The sequence below is a fragment of the Embiotoca jacksoni genome, unplaced genomic scaffold (assembly GCF_022577435.1).
Source record: "Embiotoca jacksoni isolate LCO1_2020_lvr unplaced genomic scaffold, fEmbJac1.0.p SCAF_15, whole genome shotgun sequence".
In the NCBI taxonomy this organism is placed as follows: domain Eukaryota; kingdom Metazoa; phylum Chordata; class Actinopteri; family Embiotocidae; genus Embiotoca; species Embiotoca jacksoni.
The window spans coordinates 3,987,809-4,007,071 of record NW_027185285.1 but is presented as its reverse complement, the minus strand read 5'-3'; the positions used below and the strand labels follow the sequence as shown (position 1 = coordinate 4,007,071).

The following is a 19,263-nucleotide window of genomic DNA, read 5'->3' as shown; positions in this document are numbered from 1 at the left end:
TGACCCTAAATTTTTGGAAGATGTCACAAAAACAAAGGTTGGAAACCACTGGTTTTATCTTGAATGTGTTTTAGTTTAAAAACTTGTTATACTATCTGTTGAGTCAAATCTTTATCTTAAAAGTAATTTAATCCGTCAGATTAACTGCAGGGGAGTAAAAAGTATAATATTTTCCTCTGAAAGGTAGTTTGAGTGGAAGTATAAAGTAGCATTAACGGAAATATTTAAAAGTTCTTTGTTACTTTCTACCGTTGAAATAGAGTCCAGAGAAAACACTTGAGCTGCTGTGATGGTTTGAGGTAACTGCCGGGGGGGCTGAGCGGCAAATGATAACACACAGACATTCTCAAACCTGGCAAATGGAGACAACACGCAAAGAGCCAATCTGTTTCCATTCAAGTATCTCTGTGCTCTCATGTGATGACCCGAGTGTTCTCCTGCCAAAACTCAATCAGCAGTAACGTCAGGGTGTTCGGATAGGACGATGATAGATGTACAATCTTGCTGAAAGGCTATCAGCTATGTTCTCACCCTGCTTACCACTGACAGCCAGCTGGACGGAGGACGATTCTCCCTGCGAGGCCTGTTCGAAGTGAGCAGTGCCTCTTATCAGACGTCAACCCGTCCCTGTGCAGGGTCAAGTATAATACAGAACGGTCTCTGGAAGAGCTATTGAAAATAATAGGGACGCTAAATACAATACAATACCGTACCCGTCAATACCCGTCATGTAATTAAACACAGTTATAATGTTTTATCAGTTAACACTTATCTTTAACCATCATCACCCCTTAAACTCATTTACCTTTTACTGACAGTATTAATATACTATTTATAGCATATTACTATGTAGTATTAAGCACATATTAGAACATTTTAAGTGTTTATTACTTCTCCTGTGAAGATGTATTTTTTATCTAATTACAGCTGTTATATTTTATTTCCATCTATTATATGTTAATATACCAGTTTATGTGGTGTATGGATCCGTCACAGGAGGCAAGGTTGTTGGAAACAATATCAAAAACACTTAAAAAAAGATCTTATATCTACTTGCAACAACATTAAAATCTATAAGCACTCATTAAATGTCTATATACGGCTTATAAAAAGTGAATACTGGTCTTTCTTTCGGTTTCTAATTTAACAATATTGCCTACATTTATCAAATAAATGAAGTTTTCTTTCTTTCCTTGATGGAGAGCTCTGAACTTTGAAAGGGGCGGCTCCAACAGTGTGTATAATTATTCTGAGAACAGTAGCAGGTGTTTATTCATGTGGACTACAGAGGCACAATAGAGCCCAGCAGCTCGTGTCACAGACTTGGACCATGTCCCTGAGTGTAAAAATAGCCGCACGACCAATGATGTTATCTCTGTATTTACACAACTACTGATCAACAAAGACGCTCTCTTTTTCTCCCACTTTTTCCTCCTTTGGGTTACAAACTTAAAGTCAGGACATTTCTCTTGGACATCCAGCGGGACTCACGTTACAGATATCTGTGAATCTAAAAATAAATGCTGAGGCACACACTTTTTTTTAATGATTCAGAAGTAAAAAAAGATTGTATTAATTATTTCTGTGGAGCTTTAAAGATATTTAAATTGAGCATAGCGTTAGTTCAGGCCGGCCACAAAGTCAAGCTCAGCTCTCTTGATAGCTCAACAACTGTTCCTGAGGCCGGCTCACATCAGCTCACACTCAGCGGCTTCCCCGCGATGCATTCATTGGCAAAGTTCGAACAGGGTGCCTTATTTAAAGCTGCTTCAGCCCGCCACTCTTCCTGCTTCCTCTGCCAGATGCTTTGCCACCCACCGCCACCCCAGCTCCTCCTTAATACTGTGTCTGATTTAATCAATGTCATTTCGTTGTCATTGATGCCTGCTCTGTTCTGTTGGGTTCTTGCTGCTGCTCTCACTGCCTGAATCTTCCATGAAGGCACATGGAAGAACGGGGATGTGTTCTCTCCCCATCTCAGGCTTTCCACATAAGCACGTGGAAGGGCAGGGAGCTCCCCGAACAGAGCCATAACGCCAAATGAAAATGACTGCTCATGCAGTAAAAGTCTTCTTTGACAAAAGTGGCCCTGACTGAACTGTCAAAGAAAGAGGACAACATTCATCCGTCCAATCTTCCCAACATGTCAATCGAAGAGAAGATACTGGAAAAAATACGGTACCTATGCTATCAAATTTCTTGCAGGTATAGGCTGCGTACTTGAGGGAAACATGAAACATTACCTGCCTGATACAGTAAAAAAAAAAAAAAAAAAAAGCACATTGTCCTATAAATATTTCCCAAACCATGTAAGGTGTATCTGATATTTATGTAACCATGTTATTTATTGATGCTTCACTATTCAGAAAATCGTTTGGGTCCAAGCTCACACAATCAGTGTGAGTTCAAAAAGCAACAGTATATGTGATGTTCCTGCTTCAAAGGCTTCAAACACATGTTGCAGTGGGTTCATGGCAACCCATTAACACACTATGAGAAAACTTTATACACTGACAAATATAGTCAAATAGATAGAACCCAGTTGTTCTCGATTTCAACTCATTCATTCAGCAGCAATGAAATGATTTTGTCTCACAGCTCCAAATAAATGCAGTTTAAAGATACATCTGGATGCATTTTGGTATCCAGTGATGCCAGTATATTTACAGTATTTCAATATAGAGTGAGGTTGAATAAAGACAAATGGCATTTCATGTCAAATATATCTTACATCAGCATTTTCAAATATTTCTGCCTGTGTACTGAAAGCTGATCAGTGATTCTACTGAATAATTATAGTCTGAGGTGGTCGAGCACTTTTGTTTAGTGAAAGGTAACCACTCCTACCATGTTTTGCTACATAATCAAGGAACAAAAAACCTGCAAACACAGTTCAAAAGCAGCTATTGTATGTTCTGTCTTCACAGCAAAATGAGAAAACAAAGAAACGCTCAGTTAGCTTTGTTCTTCATCCGAGAGATTTGCATGAAATTTCACTTCAAAGTGCAATATCCAAAAGTTAAAACAACAAAGCAACATTCTGAGTCATACTCCTTTATTGACTCATGAATATTTATTTTGTTATTCTATTGATCTTAAATTCCTATACACACCTGAACAGAGATTGGCTTCACTGGGCTTTTTTTTTTTTTTAAATTGACTGGCCTCCGTGTAAATGGAATTACTGAGATTGTAATTATGCGTGAAAAGAGACGATTAAGGCCCAAACAAATTTGAATTTAGGATGCTGATGATTCATTCCATAAAAATCTGATCAGCATTATCCTTCAGAATAGTTAATGCTGACAAAGAAAATGGAAACCAATGTAACTTGAGTGTGGGTCACACAGCTCTAACTTCATAATGCTTTAACCACGTGACGTGTTGAGGTTTCTGATTCATTCTGCCCCACAACTTAGATTCAATTTTAATGCGGAACACTTTTATGGTCTCCGATTTCTCCAAAGTGACTGGCAGCACAAATCTGTAAATCATCTTGAGGTATAGGTGTCTGTGCTGTTTTTCTAAATAAAACTACCTGTCCATGCACATCTCACCCAGCTCATTCAGCCAGTTTTTCAGGATTTAGGCTTCAATAACAATGAAACACTTATTTTTAATTACACTAGAAGTCAAATTTTGAATCTTCCCCTGTCCTGTACCCTTGTATGGATTATGTTGTTTTAGTCCATAATTAACTGCTAAACGAAAGTCTGGGCTGTTTGTTTGTCAGTTAGCTGCCCCAAGACTAAGAGGCCGTAATTATGGTGATTACTGCAGCTTTAGAATGACATAATTGTAATAATTAGTGGAAAGCTGGTGGGATGCCCATTTTTCCTATTTTTGCTGCGAGGCATTCACTTAGTTCCATTTTACAGCCATATCAAAATCTCATTAAAGATCAGTTTAGTGGCTGCTCACCCACCACAAATGCCCATTCATCCTCTGGAGAACATACTGTTAATGATTTTAAAATGAAATGGAACAAATCGCTGCACTGATATTGAGAGGATTTGTTGCAAATATATAAGATGGCATTCCCCTGCAGCTTTACTGTTTCATCGTATATTATCAACAAAACATAAACTAAAACTTTACAGCTGTCCAGTGACTGCTGTACATTAACAGAGGTCATTTAAAAAGTTTTTGTTTTTTTTCCTTGTCCTTTTCTCTTCTTGCCTGTTCACAACTGGCATTAACATTCTTTCTGGGTGATCGGACCACAAGTGGACAGTTGAAAATACAGGTGTGAACACACCCAGACCAAATTGAGGACACATTGAGGTCTGATTTGCTTTGACTATATTCAGAGGTGGTCTGGGACACATTTGGACACATTCTTTTAGCAATGTGAACACTAATGCTTCCTTGGCCACATTGAAGTACCACCTACTCAACTGACAGAGGATGTCAGCAATAGAGATAATAGAGAAAAATACATCTTGTGTGAATCAGCCGAGCACAGCTGAACTGTACAAAAAGTACAGGAGAGATTTACCTACAAATATATGGTGGCTATAAAGGAGTCTAAGGGGTGTAAGGGGCTTGGTCAAGTGCTTATTTGCTTGTTTATTTACATGACGTACCTGTCCATCTGCATATAGAGCGGGGAAGTGAGATCCGATCACAAGTGGAGATGCATGTGGTGACGCATGAAAATGACGGATGTGAACATATAGCATATAATCCCAATAAACAACATAAAAAAGATTCATGGAATAAAAATAGCGATGATCAGTTTAGTCTTTGCAGGTTACATTAACTGTTTCAGAAGAAAAACATAAAGCAATGTTCCCACAAATAAAAGCCATTGCAATTACTTCACTTTTACTCCGATGCCAAGTGTTTGTGCAACAAGCACTGTTACACTGTACCGTCTTACCTGTGTGTTTATCTATGTGTGTGTGCAAGTACACGAGTGGGTGGGTGGGTGTACTGTGATGAAATCACCTGCATCTCTATCGCCCTGACGAGTCTGGAGGCAGATCTCTGATGCACTGAGGATGTCTGAAGTGCTTGTACTGTTGAAAATCCGGCTACCACCACACACTCGTTTTGTCCCGATTCAACATGTACAATTAGTCATTGAAATGCTGATATATTATTGGCCCACGCAGCTTCTGAAGCACAAAGATGTTTACAATTCTTCTTACCTTTAATTTCATTATAATACATGATATTATCATCACATTTTGTTGTTTTCTGTTTGAACTGAAGATTTCGTGGTTTGATTGTCTACTGGTGGCAGGTGGTTTCTGCACAGTGTCAGTAAGAACTTGTATTATAATTTTGGTTTTGGCATCTTGACCGCCCACAGTGAGATGCATGCTAATACTGGATCCTGACCAACACCACATTCTATATTCTGCCTCCTGCAACAGAGCCTCTTTCTTAACATCACTACATCCGAGGCAGGATATAAGAGAAAGAGGGAAATATTTCCTAACAGCATGATTTTACAATGAGTTTATGTAAGCCGTGACTCAACTCTGTTACAATTACATGAACCACTGGAGCAGCCCAAAATATGTTCCAAAGCCTTTTTAAATAAATTGATATTTGTTTTATTTTATCTAGAAGTATGAAATTGAAGTGGATTGGTCCAACATTAGATTTCATAGCTTTTGCGCACTTTGTCAAATTTCTTCTTTTCAGCATAAACACATTCTCCGCTGGATATGTAATTGTTTTACTTGAAGCTGTGGAAATTGCTGTATTTTCCTTCTTGCCCTGGCAGCACTGACACTGCTGGTGATGCCAGAAGACCATTGAGGTGATGGCTTAATTGGACAGAGGCAAAGATGGATACAAACACACGAAGCCGGGGGAATGCAGGAAAGACGTGATTCAAAGATGTACTTAACGAGAAGCAGAACCCAGAGAAGAAGAAAATAAAACAAGTGTAATACACAACAAACTGCAGCTGGTTCATTGAGAGACGTATATTCTGAAGCTCAGTACCTGTTTGGATCAGTATGTGTTTAATCCAAAATGTTTCATATGTGAAACAAAGTGTGATGTTTCACCTTTCTAAGTTTCAGAAAGTGTGGCTGTAACAAGAGAGGGAGGGCAGGCGAGATCTCAGACTGTCCTGGGGAGTTTAATATAATGTGAATATCATGGCATGTTCTTGCTGAGACCCTGCTGTCAGTCAAACAGTCAGTATGAAGTGCAGTCCTCTACTGCCCCCGTCGACAAAAAAGAGGTAATGCAAATAAGTCACACTCCTGTTCTTCGTGTCTGTCTTTCTCTCTCGTAATTCTCTCAGTGCGACAGTGGATCATTGTGGCTTCTGTCTTGTGCGTCTTCACATGGGAACAGAACATTGGGTTACCAGCCGAGACTCAAATGCAATTAAGCACTCTGCGAAATAATCGATCCCAACACACCCTGACACATATCTCACACACAGGCTTCACACACACTCACCGTGTCTTTTTTCACCTTCAGTTGTCAATTGATGAACACTCCATGGGGGAGTCTTTACTAGCTGTACCCTGGCAATGTGTGGTTTACTTGGATGAGACATAGTGATGCACTAGAACCAAACTAAACGAGCTCAGACCCCATTGACATTTGCTCTTGGCTGTTGGTAGTATTGTTTCTTGTGCGCCTGTGCTCAAAGTCGCCAGTTAACAGAAGGAAAGGATAAAGGGCTAAGTGAGGATGACATTTATCGCTCCAGAGGATCATCAGCCTGGTCCCTCGATGCTCCCTGAATCCATATGTCAAACCCAGACTGACAACCCAATAGACAAGGGAATGGCAGAGTTCAACAGTGGTGATAGAGGAACGCGGATCTTTTACTATTGAACAGAAATATCAGTGCAACGATATTTAATATCTATTGCATAACATTTCCAAGCAAACATTCCCCCACCTGTACACTTGGAGGCCTCTTAATAAAGAAGCATCAAATGGAAGAGTCACTATTCCCTCATGATATCAAACCGATCCTCCCCTCCAGCGTCAAATCCACGACACTTAGAGAACTTGTAAATTAATTCTTGAAACGCACACAGCATCACATTGACCACGCAGCGCTGAAGAATATTGCAAACTGGTAAGTAAAAAAAAAATTTACGTTTTAAAATGCTGCACAGGTAAATTTGACTTTTTATGTTGGTTTTGTTTTGCAAAGTTTGTGTCTATTCAAAGCATTTCAATCAACACATCCTTAATTGGAATGCTGAATTGTTTAATTCCAGTCAGTCATCTCCATTTAAATTGTATCAGTTTTATTTACTAAAATAATGTAATATATTCATTTTCTTAAGATTAATGGCAGCCAAGAAACATGGGTAACTTTTGCAAAAGTAAAAAAAAAAGGGAGATGAACTGAGTTTCTTGATTTTCATTCATTTGACACTGAGCACATCTTAGAAATCAGCATGTGATTGGAAATGTTTCAGACTTTTATTTACGTTCTTTATGTGTGGAATGGCCATTCAATAGCCAATAACAATGTATGTGCTGTTTGCTGTAAAAGTATTTTCCATTTAAAAACCTGGGTAAGAACATCTGCATTGTGATTTATACATTATACTACACTATACTACACGAAAGCTGCAAAGACAACAATACTGAATTGATTTATTAAATGCAAATAAAACAGGAACTAATAGAAAATAAAAAGTGTAATATAAAGATAAATACATTTTACAGTAAATTAAATACAATCAAATGTATTTTCTAGAACATTTTGGCAACAAGTAATATAGCTACTTTTTACTGTTGTTTACAATTCTAAACGATAATGTTACAAATTAACAACATATTTCTATATTTTTAGCCAAACAAGCACAAATTTACTTATATGCAGCTGATAAGTCACTTTTCCACAGTTTTAAGAATACAAGTTAATATTGATACTGCAGGGTATTCAGCACCCAATTAAATCCTACAAAAATACTGTTTAAAATGCTGCTTGTTTACTTCATTTTCAGTAGATATGCCTGGAGAAAAATAAATTGATTAAGTCTGCCATCCCCAGTGACGAGCATCTTTGGTAAAGAGCTTCACCTCCTCCGTTAGGTGATTAGTCCCACAGGAGTGTGCGTGTGCTGAGGTGGAGTCGGCAGCAGAGGGAGGTGAGAAACGCCATCCGCTGAGGGACCGAGGGGAAGACAGGTCCACATTCAACCAGAACAGTCCCAGTGATGGCAGGGAACAATCACAGCCTCTGGCTTCAGTAGTCCATTATTGGAGGCAGCTCAGGCATACTACAGCATTTAAAGATGCTCGCAAATTCAGATTGTACAAATCAGCCTGACTCAGAGCTGCTGGAAATAGTCCTGAAGCCCAGAACAAAACCGAAATTACCAAAACCTGCAGACAAAGTTTCCATATGTCTTCTCTTGTAGGGGCCATAGACAGAGACACTCGAGGCTCATGATGACTGCAGTATAACTGTTTGCTTTATGTCTGACTTCAGTTTTTTCTCCATCAGTCCAGCCTTTATTCAAGTTTTTTCCCCCAAGTTATCATCCTTGTTCTCAGAAATAGGCTTTAGAAATAGCTAAATGTGAGAAACTGACTTTTAAAAGCTGAAGGGACGTTAACAAATATCCACTGACATTAAATACAACAGTCTCAAGCCATGTGCAGAATACGACCTTTGCCGTATTCATTTAGGATTGGCCACCCTTTTATTCTGCTATGAAAAGGTGGGGCTTTCAGAATGAGTCCCTTAAGTGAGTTAGAGCTCTCTGCACACAGGGAGTTACGTTTCCCAGAGGAGAGTCCACACAGACACAATAACAGGATAACAGCCCGAGGAGAAGCCCTGGCAGTGTTTGTAACATGTTTTTACTCTGTGAACCGCTTCTGCAGCTACTTAATCTCTACTGAGAATAAACTGCTCAGCAGGTCAGAAACAAAGACTCTAATGAACAGTTGTATGTTTGATGGGACACATGCTGAGGCTTTTGTGCTGAGATACAAAATATCAAGACTAAGAAAACAATTCTTTAAAAAAAAGGGCTAATGTTCTCGAAGAAAATTTACAGTATCTTTTTTGTTAAGTTTCCAGACATTTCCTTCAACCCCAAAATGGGTAAATTCCATAGATTTACAGTAAATATATAGCACATGGGAGGATAAATAGGACGTGTCCAACATTAGTTTGCCCAACAAGCCAGATATTATTGTGACTTCAACAGCTTAGTTAACATTTTCCATCAATTGCCACGGTACCAAACTTTCTTTTTTTCTTTTAACTGGTGTTAGTCGGCTAGTTGGCTACCGAGCCCAACTTTTGCAACGCAAAACAGGCAGTTTATCTTAAAATTGTTACATATCGGTCACTAGGTGGACAGTCGCAGGCTTAAACAGGGACTAGCATAACTCTGCCGGACAACCGCTAAGGTTTCTCCAACTCTGAAAGCCGAATGAAACTTTGACTGACTGAACAATTTGTGTGATGGCTGCCATGCGTCCTGCACTTTTTCGTGCTTGGCAAGGGTTCTTGTTCCCACAATGCAATGTGCATTTATACGATACAAGTAAAAAAAAATGTCTTCATATTAACACAACACATTGAGCTGTAGTTTTACAGACTGCCTTTAAAGTGCAGATAAATCAAGTTCCCTTGATAAACACTTTAATGGAAACTGTATCATTTACAGTTTGTAGTGAGTGACTGTCTGTCCAGAAAATGCTGAATATGTTAAATCCTGATCATCACTGCTGTTGTTCTTCTTCCCTCAGAGTCCTGGTTTTTGCAGTCATAGAAACATGGACAGAAATGTCTCATCACTCAACGCGACCTCAGTCCCAACTCATCTCCCTCTCAACAGCACAGCGTCCATCAATACCACAGTAAAACCTTTCAGTGTGTTTGACGGGTGTGACCATCAGGCAGAGGCCATTCTCTTCGACCTGATCGTGCAGTCCACCAACGTATTGGTGGGGATTCCTGCCAATTTACTTGTCATTGCAATTCTAATCCGCAATCGCAAAGAACCGTCCACCTCAGACATATTCTTGGGCTGCTTGGCCTTTATGGATGCCTACTTTGGGGCCATGACACCCATCACCTTCCTCAACCTTTACGTCTGGCAGAACAAAGAGGTGTGGCTGTCCATTAAGTTCTCCTACGGTGTGAAGGATACCAGCGGCCCGTTGTTTCTCTCCTGTATCTGCCTAGATCGCTTCGTGGCTGTGCTCTTTCCAATCGCTTTCAGCCAGCTGAAACACTTTAAGTACAGGTTAAGCCTCTCAGTGCTGGTACTCTGCCTCACCTTCACCTACTCATCCGCCAAGATGGTGGGAGGCCTACCCAACTTTGAGAAGGTGTTTACTGGTGAGATCCTTGCTGCATTCACTTGGATGGTGCTGTGTAACGCAAGCATCCTGTGGGCCCTGAAGAAGTCCCACGGGGCCGGTAAAGATGAAATGCACCCCATGAAGAGGAAGGCCTTCAAGACGGTGCTCTCGATCCTTTACATCATTGTGATCAACTACCTGCCACCTGTCGCTCTGTTCCCATTTGAAGACTACTATCACCCTGATGTGTTTCGCTGCTACGTGCAGCCTGTGGGCTTTGCCTTCGTGAACATCAGCAGCACCACCCAGCCACTCATCTACTTGACTCGCCTGGAGAAGGTGCCTTTCCTCTCTGATGCCTGCATTAAGAAGTGTACTAGCTGTGTCACTGCAGAGAACACCGAAACCCCTCCTGCACAAAACCCATCCACCTAGATTTACAAGAGAATATAATGTACATATTTATTTTAATAGAACATGTATCTCTAAAGAAGAGAGTAGGAACACGTGTTTTCTGTGACTGATTTCATTTCTCCTTTTCCGAATATATATTGAATTTATTGTCACTATAAACAAAGAGGGGGAAAGAGATTCTGAAAAAAGTTTTTAATCTTTAATTGGAAATTGGAAAACATGACATTGTTATTTATTCTTTATGTTCCGGAAAACGGATTTCTACAAACAGCATCAAACTATTCAAATTATTTCTTTGAGTTTGGCGCCACCATGTGTACAAAATAGATCAATAAACTTGATTCTTTCTGCAAATGAGGTGTGTGTGTGTGTGTGTGTGTGTGTGTGTGTGTGTGTGTGTGTGTGTGTGTGTGTGTGTGTGTGTGTGTGTGTGTGTGTGTGTGTGTGATGTGTATGTTTTAAGGTGCATACAGTGTATAACAGGTTACAAACATCTTCCCATCCCAGTCCAACATAATATGGTTGTAGAGGAATCACTGAATATGTCAAACAGTACATCAGAAAATAAAAAAAAAAGTGTTTGCCACACAAAAATTCAGCACTGGACTAATTTCAACATATCATTTTCAAAAGCAAACGTGCTTTTACCTTTTTCACAACAGAGGACTAATGCCACAATCACTCAGCATCTTGTTTCAAAAGAAAGAGCCGTTCTAATAGTTGATAACTTTCATGACAGTTTTTATGTTTACTTAGTTTTTACTTAAACTGCACATTATTTTATTCAGGGTTTGACTGATTGGAAAATTGTAGCTCAATGAATAGGTCTACATTTTGGGAAATACATGTATTAGCTTTGCTGTGCAGGAATGAGAAGATTGATGTCACGCTCATGTTTGTGTGGTTTGGGCCTGCAGTCAGTTAGCACAGCTTAAAAACTGCGGCAAACAGCTAGCATGGCTCTGCCTGAGTGCAACAAAATCTGCCTACCAGCACCTCTAAAGGTCGTTATATCTTCTTTGTTTAACCCATAAAATAACTTAAGTGTAACCCTGTTTCATCATTTTTAAGGGGTATATGTGCTAGGAGACTTGCCAGGCAGATTCCAGGAGGTTATTATTCCCAACTAACTACCCTTTTAAAATGCTCACTTATTATCATTTCACACCTCTGGTCTTGTGTTGACCAAATAAACCAGATGTAGCATGTTAATCGCTGAACTTTAGAGGTGTCGCATTGTGGAATTTGTTGTGTTTTTTCTAAGACAAAAAGAAGCGATGAAGCGTTCCTAAAATGTCAAACTACTTCTCTAAGAGGAGTTTCTGAGGCATCAAAATGACTTGGATGAAGAATACTTTACCTTTTTTTTTTTTTTTAGGATAGATTAACATTACAGCAGGTTAATCTACCAAACTTAACTTTTAATTTCTTATTTATTTCATCCATCATGGGAGTTCTGCGATGGCATTTATGATCTACTTGGTAATAAATCACTCATCCACTTATTCCCGCAACATTGTGACAAGTACCTTCTGTGGCATTATTCTCAACGGGTGACTGCTCTGTGTATAAAAATATGGAAGTAACGGTTCTGTGAATGTGTGTGTAAATGCATATATGAGTGTGTTGTCAACAGGGTCAAAGAAAGACACCGTCCCCTTGTTGTAGTCCAGTTGCACTTTGACCTGTTTGGGCGTTCTTGACACTGTCAGCAGGGTCGGCGGCGAGGTCATGGCCCTGAACTTTGCATCCCGGAAACACAAAGTCCAGAAGCCGTTTTCAGGGCGGGCGGGGATCTCGGCTGTCCTCGGCACAGACGAAGAGGCCACACCCAGGAGCCAGTCGTGATTACTTCCTGTTTCCACAACCCAGTGGTGACTTCCTGAGCCCAGGGTCGTCATGCCTACCACTTCAGCGCTCTTGTGGAAGCGCTCTGGGTTGTCAGGGCAACAGCTCGGCTGCTTTGAGTAGTGGAGGGAAGTGAGGTCGTCTGACAGGATGAGGCAGGGGTGTGCTGTATTTGGGTCTAAAGTCACAGGAGCTAAAAGACAAAATTAGGAACACCGATATGTTAAACAAGGCCGCACAGTTCCTGTCTTTGAGCCGCTGAATCTGAAGAGTAGAATAACAGGGTTTACTCACTGTAGTCTACATGGTCCAGTATTTTCTCCCAGACTGTGTACTTGAAGTTGCAGAGGTGTTTGGTTACATCGATCAGTAACCCGTACATGTTGTCTGAACCGAGCTCCATGCTTTGACCTCTGTGATAACAACAGATGTCTTACTCTGTAGATATGTCACAGTGATTTGCATGAAATAAGTGTCAGCTCATACTTTCATTGCAACCTACCTGTCCTGAGTGGCTTTAAAATTCTGGGGAAGAAAATACAGTGTCAAAGGGAGTTTTTTCAGAGTGAGAAAACAGTTGAAAACTGGACGGCACATACCTTTAACAGAACTATATCGTCCTCCTTTAGCTGTTCCTGAATGATTGAGATGGTCTCTGTGAGGGACTGCACCTCTGCCGAAAGCTCCTTCATCTTATCCTTCATCCCGGCAATCTTCTCATCTTCTTCCTTTTTCACCGCTGCTAATCTGGTCGACTCTTCGTGGTAGAGGACTTGGTGGAGCTGTTCAAACTGGCTCTTGATCCTTTTCTGTGTTTCCAGTGTCTGACTCTGGATGGAGATGTTCAGAAACGTTTTTCAGAAATGTATTTCATATTTTATTCCTAACAACTAAGATTTGTCCTCTGTTACCTTCATGTACTTGAACATGTCAGCAGAGGTCTTATGGATTCTTTTGAGGCTGTCCACTTTATCCTGCAAGCTCTTGAGCGACAAAGCGAGTTCATCCTAAAAGTCAAGCAGCCCTCAGTCAGCAAAGATCAGATGTAATGTTTTGAGTTTTTTGGATATTTTAAGCCTTGACTCATCTCTCAAAGTGTGGACCACAATCTGGACAGACTTGTGGAACTACATTCTGCTTTTAGGTGTTACCCTTAAACAGTCACTTCAGCTAACAATGTTTTGTTTGTTTCCCTTACCTTGCAGTCCAGCAGGGCCTCCTCTATAGGCGAACTATCGTGGGTCTTGTGAAGTTTGGAAGAATGACACACCACACAGATAGGCTGTTTGTCAACCAGACAGAAGAGTTTTAACTTCTCCCCATGCAGATGACAGTTCATCTTATCCTCCTCCAGCACTGAACTCTGCCTCCTGACCTGCACAAGAGCCTCACAGACATTTTTCAGAGCCAAATTGGATGGAGGATTGGACTTGGAGACCCTTTTCCTGCACACAGGACACTCTCGTAGCCCCGTGTCGCAGCATTTCTTCAGGCAGCTCCTGCAGAAGCTGTGGCTACAGGACAGCAGAACGGGGTCTGTGAAGATGTCACAGCACACTGGGCATGTAAGGTCCTCCTCTGGGAGTGACATTGTCGTAAAATAAAGTTAATCCACAATGCCAAACAGCATAAGTCGTCACGTTCAAGTCCTTAACAACTCCCCTGTCAACAATAACAACATGATTTAGCACGCCTGGTTAAACTCGTCTCCTGAAAGCCTCAGAGTGCACTAACCGCTTCTCTATTGTTCTTGACACGAAGTAGCTAACGCTCTTGGTTTTCCTGTGCATGACTTCTGTGGGAGTAACTTGAAATGAGTAATGTGAAAGAGCAATGTACGTTGCACAGCTGGGAAGCAGGAAATAAAGCCCTATTGGCCAATCGGTGTACGACTGAAAACTGGTCGGTAATTTGTTGAAAGTCTGGAATGTAATCAGTCAGGATGTGAGTGTGAATGTTTCAGTTTAACATCTATGTTGACAACTTACTTTTGAAATCCTGTGCAGCACTTATTCACTTGGACACTGACTAGTTTACTCCCAGGTAAAAAAAAAAAAAAAAAAAAACTGCAACTAAATCCATAAATCTGTGAATTTAGTGACAGTAACATTGTTGTACAACTTCCTTGATTCTTAGTGTGAATATTTAATAACATGCAGTGAAGTATCTGCCTTTTACACATAAGGATAGAGAATATTTTGTAATGAAATACAATACTGGCTTTTCTGGCAAGTTAATAGCTACTCCTGATAATCATAGTCTTGGAGTGCACCATCAGCTTTAAGAAATTACATTCGTGGCTGACCTGTCTCTGCTCACAGGTGTCATTATTTTGTTTTGTTTTGTTTTCTCTTTTGTAACCCATAAGTATGTCGGTGTGTTTATTGTGAAACGAATTATCCCACTCTAATTTAAAGTAATAAAGCCCATCATTTACCAGAGAGAAATGGGCCAACCAGTAAAACCATGTAGAATCAAAACCGGTTCACTCTTCATTGCTGCACATCTTGATCGTTTTCTTTCCTGTTTTGTATCCTGTTGCAACATGCAGACCTTTTGGCACCAAGAAACCCTTGATACTTTGCTGTAACATCAGCCTATACTGTTCAAGTATCAAATAGTCATCAAACTCCAGTTGACACATCTGTTACTTGTCCTTTCAAGCCATGGATGTATGTTTAATGTGACTAATGAACTTGTGATAGTTTTCTGGCTATAATGTTAAAACTCGTCTGACCTTGATGCGTAGGTGTCAAACGTTTATCGTGTGTGTGTGTGTGTGTGTGTGTGTGTGTGTGTGTGTGTGTGTGTGTGTGTGTGTGTGTGCGCGTGTGTGTGTGTGTGTCGGGGGTGTGGGCGGTGTGGGGGTTGTGGGCTCACTCGGTCCGTGAGAATAATGAGTCTGATGCAGCCCCACGCATCCTATCCGCCATTTCCACGGGTTTTTGGTTCCTCCCTCTCTCCTCCGGTCTTTGGTTGCCATGGCGATGACGTCAAGTTGCACCACCGATTCAGCCCAGTAGACGGTTTTGGAGGCGGCGTAACAAATCCCCTACAATCTACTGCAGGAGCCATCATCCTGTGAAACTCCGCGGCTCGGATTCCCATCTCCTACTCGACCATCCTCTCGACTATCTGTCCGAAATGCGCGAAATTGTGCACTTGCAGGCCGGCCAGTGCGGAAACCAAATCGGAGCCAAGGTAGGCCTATTTTTTCTGATTTATTTTCTTCGCTCTGTTTTGCATTCTGCAGAGGCTTGTGCATTCTTTTCATGCAGGCACGCCTCGGCCGCGCCGAGAGGAGCCCTCTCGTCCATCCTTAAGGAATTCTCTATTAGAAACTCAGTGCTTCTTCTTTTCTTCATTAAAGCTGCGTGCTTTGCATTATAATTTTAAATCATAGGCGATGTGCTCGCTGATGTTCTCTGCAGGGTTAACATTCAAATCAATATTTATTCAAGCACCGATTTATGCAATAGACAAATATATGTATGCAACATCCAAAAACCATTTAGCTTTAACAATTGCATGCAAAAAAAGTCCTTTTGCTGGGTTTTTTTTTTTTTTTTTTTTTTTCGAATGTTGCAGGCGATTATGTAGGCGATCGACTGTATTAGTAATATAACCTTATGGTCACCGCAGGAGCAGCTTCCCCTCCCCCTCCTCATTTATGAGCTATTTTTACCCATGACTCTTTTCAAGCCAATTGCTGTTGAAACCCTATCTTATAACTCACTAATTTAAACTATTATTTTGTTATTTTAACATTGGTATGATTTTATCTATAATTTTTATGTTTGTTGACGTTTAATATGCATAGCACGAAAGACAGTTACTTACCAGGTTATTGCCATCTGCCTGATTACCCCCTGAGGCACTATTTCAGAATAATTGGCTGCTCTTTTGACTTCTATTCAAGAGAATTAAAGACCAGCAGCTTTCTACGAATGCAAAGCATTCCATCTACCTATCCTTTTATCTGGCTATTTAAACATATAAATATAAATATTCTTATATATTTATAAATGATATGAACTGCTTTTTAGTCTGTTTTTTTTTTTATTTTATTTTTTTATTAACTTTAGTCTCCCCCCTCCTCTCCTACCACACTGTTTTTTCTCAGTTCTGGGAGGTGATCAGTGATGAGCACGGCATTGATCCCACTGGTAGCTACCATGGCGACAGTGATCTGCAGCTAGACAGGATCAGTGTCTACTACAATGAGGCCACAGGTAGGCGTCACATTCAGCTGTAATACACAACCATTCAATCTGTTTTCTCTTACTGAGCTCTACTGTATAAAATGAATTTCATCTCTGGTTATGAACTGCTTTATGCAATGTGTAACCATTGTGCCTGGTTTTAGGTGGGAAGTACGTGCCCCGAGCCATCCTGGTGGATCTGGAGCCCGGTACGATGGATTCAGTCAGGTCTGGTCCCTTCGGGCAGATCTTCAGACCCGACAATTTTGTCTTTGGTAAGCTGTGTCAATTTTTTTCAAAAAAATTCACTCATCTGTATTCAAATTCGAATCAAGTGAACTGATTTTTGTCTTACCTGTGGATGTTACATCAGTAAACTGTGATGTTCTTGACTACAGGCCAGAGTGGAGCTGGAAACAACTGGGCCAAGGGCCACTACACTGAGGGAGCTGAGCTAGTGGACTCCGTCTTGGATGTCGTGAGGAAAGAGGCTGAGAGCTGCGATTGCCTCCAGGGCTTCCAGCTCACTCACTCCCTGGGTGGTGGTACGGGCTCTGGTATGGGCACCCTGCTCATCAGCAAGATTCGCGAGGAGTACCCCGATCGCATCATGAACACCTTCAGCGTGGTGCCTTCTCCAAAAGTGTCTGACACAGTGGTGGAGCCCTACAACGCCACCCTCTCTGTCCACCAGCTGGTAGAGAACACAGATGAGACCTACTGCATTGACAATGAAGCTCTCTACGATATCTGCTTCCGCACACTCAAACTCACCACCCCCACCTACGGAGACCTCAACCATTTGGTGTCCGCCACCATGAGCGGGGTGACCACCTGTCTGCGTTTCCCCGGCCAGCTCAACGCTGATCTACGTAAACTAGCTGTGAACATGGTGCCCTTCCCCCGTCTGCACTTCTTCATGCCAGGGTTCGCCCCCCTCACCAGCAGAGGCAGCCAGCAGTACCGTGCCCTGTCCGTGCCTGAGCTCACTCAGCAGATGTTCGACGCCAAGAACATGATGGCTGCCTGCGACCCGCGTCACGGCCGCTACCTCACCGTGGCCGCAGTCTTCAGGGGTCGCATGTCCATGAAGGAGGTGGACGAGCAGATGTTGAATGTGCAGAACAAAAACAGCAGCTACTTCGTTGAATGGATCCCGAACAATGTGAAGACCGCCGTCTGTGACATCCCACCACGTGGCCTCAAGATGGCTGCCACTTTCATCGGCAACAGCACAGCCATCCAGGAGCTGTTCAAGCGCATCTCCGAGCAGTTCACTGCCATGTTCCGCCGCAAGGCCTTCCTCCACTGGTACACGGGCGAGGGTATGGATGAGATGGAGTTCACCGAGGCTGAGAGCAACATGAATGACCTGGTGTCCGAGTACCAGCAGTACCAGGACGCCACCGCTGAAGAGGGCGAGTTTGAGGAAGAGGGAGAGGAGGATGTCGCATAAAATCCTCAGCTCACCTCGCTGCCAAACTTAATTTCACCTCACCCACCCCCTGACTCCATCCTCTCATCCCTCTCCATCTTAAATCGAATAGTCCGCCACGCTCTGAACAACTTGTCACCATCTAGATCACTGTTGCTCTAGTGTTAGACATCGATGTGTAATGGTACTAGTGACGTTTTTTGTTAAGATGTTTTTGTATGTTGTGGATGCACTGAATTATTGACATCCTTACATCTGTCCCATCATTGCCTTGCTGGATTCAAAAGCAAGTGATTTTAACCGTGAAGCCTTGAAGCTGGAGAATGATTAAAGTCTCATTCCAAGGCCACATTTACGCCTCTGAGTTTTTATTGCTATATTTTATATGTGAACTGACATTTCTGCTGACCTTACAACACCGAAATTACAGAAAGTAACAATGTGTCCTGCAACATGCTGACAGGGATGTTTCTTCGCCACAAATTCTTCTTCTATTTAAATACTGAGTGGTGACTAGCTTTACACTTCCTTATGACAATTAAGTGTTTGAATATCTGGGCTTTGATTGCTAAATAAATAAAGATGAGTTTAAGGCAAATGTTTGTAGTCAGTGACAAACCAAGGGTGCTCATCTTGTACTGAATATAGAAGTGGTCTCTGAAGTCCACATTCATACAGTTTGGCTTTTTATTCATGCAATAAGAATGTAGATTAGAAACAATTCAGCAAAATACCAACAAAGACTGCATGATTTAAATTTTTGGCAGCTGGAAGACACACAGTCAGAAAACAGGATGTGCTGTAATGTAAATAACCTGATAAAGAGCAATTTCTTTTTAAGAATTTGTACAAAATTTCAATGCAAACGCTGTCATAAAATCTCTACTTGTTTGGTGCTCCTAATCAACTAAATTGTAGACAGGCTCTTCTCATCAGTTGGCAATCAGTGACAGTCCGTTCCATATAATGTGGTCTGTGAACAAGGATTTTAAAATAAACAAAATCTTGCTTTGCCCCCTTGTTTTATAATGTAACACATCATTTCACCTCAGAGATTCAAATACTCTGATGAGACAGTGGGAACCTTCCTATATTTTA

General features: G+C 41.3%; 3 protein-coding genes across 3 annotated transcripts; 2 read left to right on the top strand and 1 right to left on the bottom strand.

The window, feature by feature from the left end:
* The first annotated feature begins 9,735 nt into the window (after positions 1-9,735).
* On the top strand, positions 9,736-10,701 carry LOC138197710 (G-protein coupled receptor 183-like). The gene has a single exon (XM_069148569.1). The coding sequence runs from the start codon at positions 9,736-9,738 to the stop codon at positions 10,699-10,701; it is 966 nt and encodes a 321-aa protein (XP_069004670.1).
* A 340-nt stretch (positions 10,702-11,041) lies between these two features.
* On the bottom strand, positions 11,042-14,330 carry LOC138197651 (nuclear factor 7, brain). Its single transcript, XM_069148508.1, has 6 exons — positions 13,727-14,330; positions 13,440-13,535; positions 13,128-13,358; positions 13,031-13,053; positions 12,823-12,941; positions 11,042-12,721 (listed from the first exon to the last, which is right to left on the bottom strand). The coding sequence occupies exons 1-6, from the start codon at positions 14,117-14,119 to the stop codon at positions 12,183-12,185; spliced, it is 1,401 nt and encodes a 466-aa protein (XP_069004609.1). The 5' UTR covers positions 14,120-14,330; the 3' UTR covers positions 11,042-12,182.
* A 1,237-nt stretch (positions 14,331-15,567) lies between these two features.
* tubb4bl (tubulin, beta 4B class IVb-like) lies at positions 15,568-18,514 on the top strand. Its single transcript, XM_069148954.1, has 4 exons — positions 15,568-15,729; positions 16,652-16,760; positions 16,895-17,005; positions 17,129-18,514. The coding sequence occupies exons 1-4, from the start codon at positions 15,673-15,675 to the stop codon at positions 18,184-18,186; spliced, it is 1,335 nt and encodes a 444-aa protein (XP_069005055.1). The 5' UTR covers positions 15,568-15,672; the 3' UTR covers positions 18,187-18,514.
* Positions 18,515-19,263: the final 749 nt, after the last annotated feature.

What these genes read in the sequence shown, in the direction of transcription:
- LOC138197710 (XM_069148569.1), top strand. Translation starts at nt 9,736, where the DNA reads ATGGACAGAAATGTCTCATCACTCAACGCGACCTCAGTCCCAACTCAT.
- LOC138197651 (XM_069148508.1), bottom strand. Translation starts at nt 14,119, where the DNA reads ATGTCACTCCCAGAGGAGGACCTTACATGCCCAGTGTGCTGTGACATC. An exon ending in ACATGTTCAAGTACATGAAG is followed by an intron (nt 13,359 to 13,439) that starts GTAACAGAGGAC and finishes ATCTCCATCCAG; the next exon opens with AGTCAGACACTGGAAACACA. An exon ending in ACTGGACCATGTAGACTACA is followed by an intron (nt 12,722 to 12,822) that starts GTGAGTAAACCC and finishes TTTGTCTTTTAG; the next exon opens with CTCCTGTGACTTTAGACCCA.
- tubb4bl (XM_069148954.1), top strand. Translation starts at nt 15,673, where the DNA reads ATGCGCGAAATTGTGCACTTGCAGGCCGGCCAGTGCGGAAACCAAATC. An exon ending in CTACTACAATGAGGCCACAG is followed by an intron (nt 16,761 to 16,894) that starts GTAGGCGTCACA and finishes GCCTGGTTTTAG; the next exon opens with GTGGGAAGTACGTGCCCCGA. An exon ending in ACCCGACAATTTTGTCTTTG is followed by an intron (nt 17,006 to 17,128) that starts GTAAGCTGTGTC and finishes TCTTGACTACAG; the next exon opens with GCCAGAGTGGAGCTGGAAAC.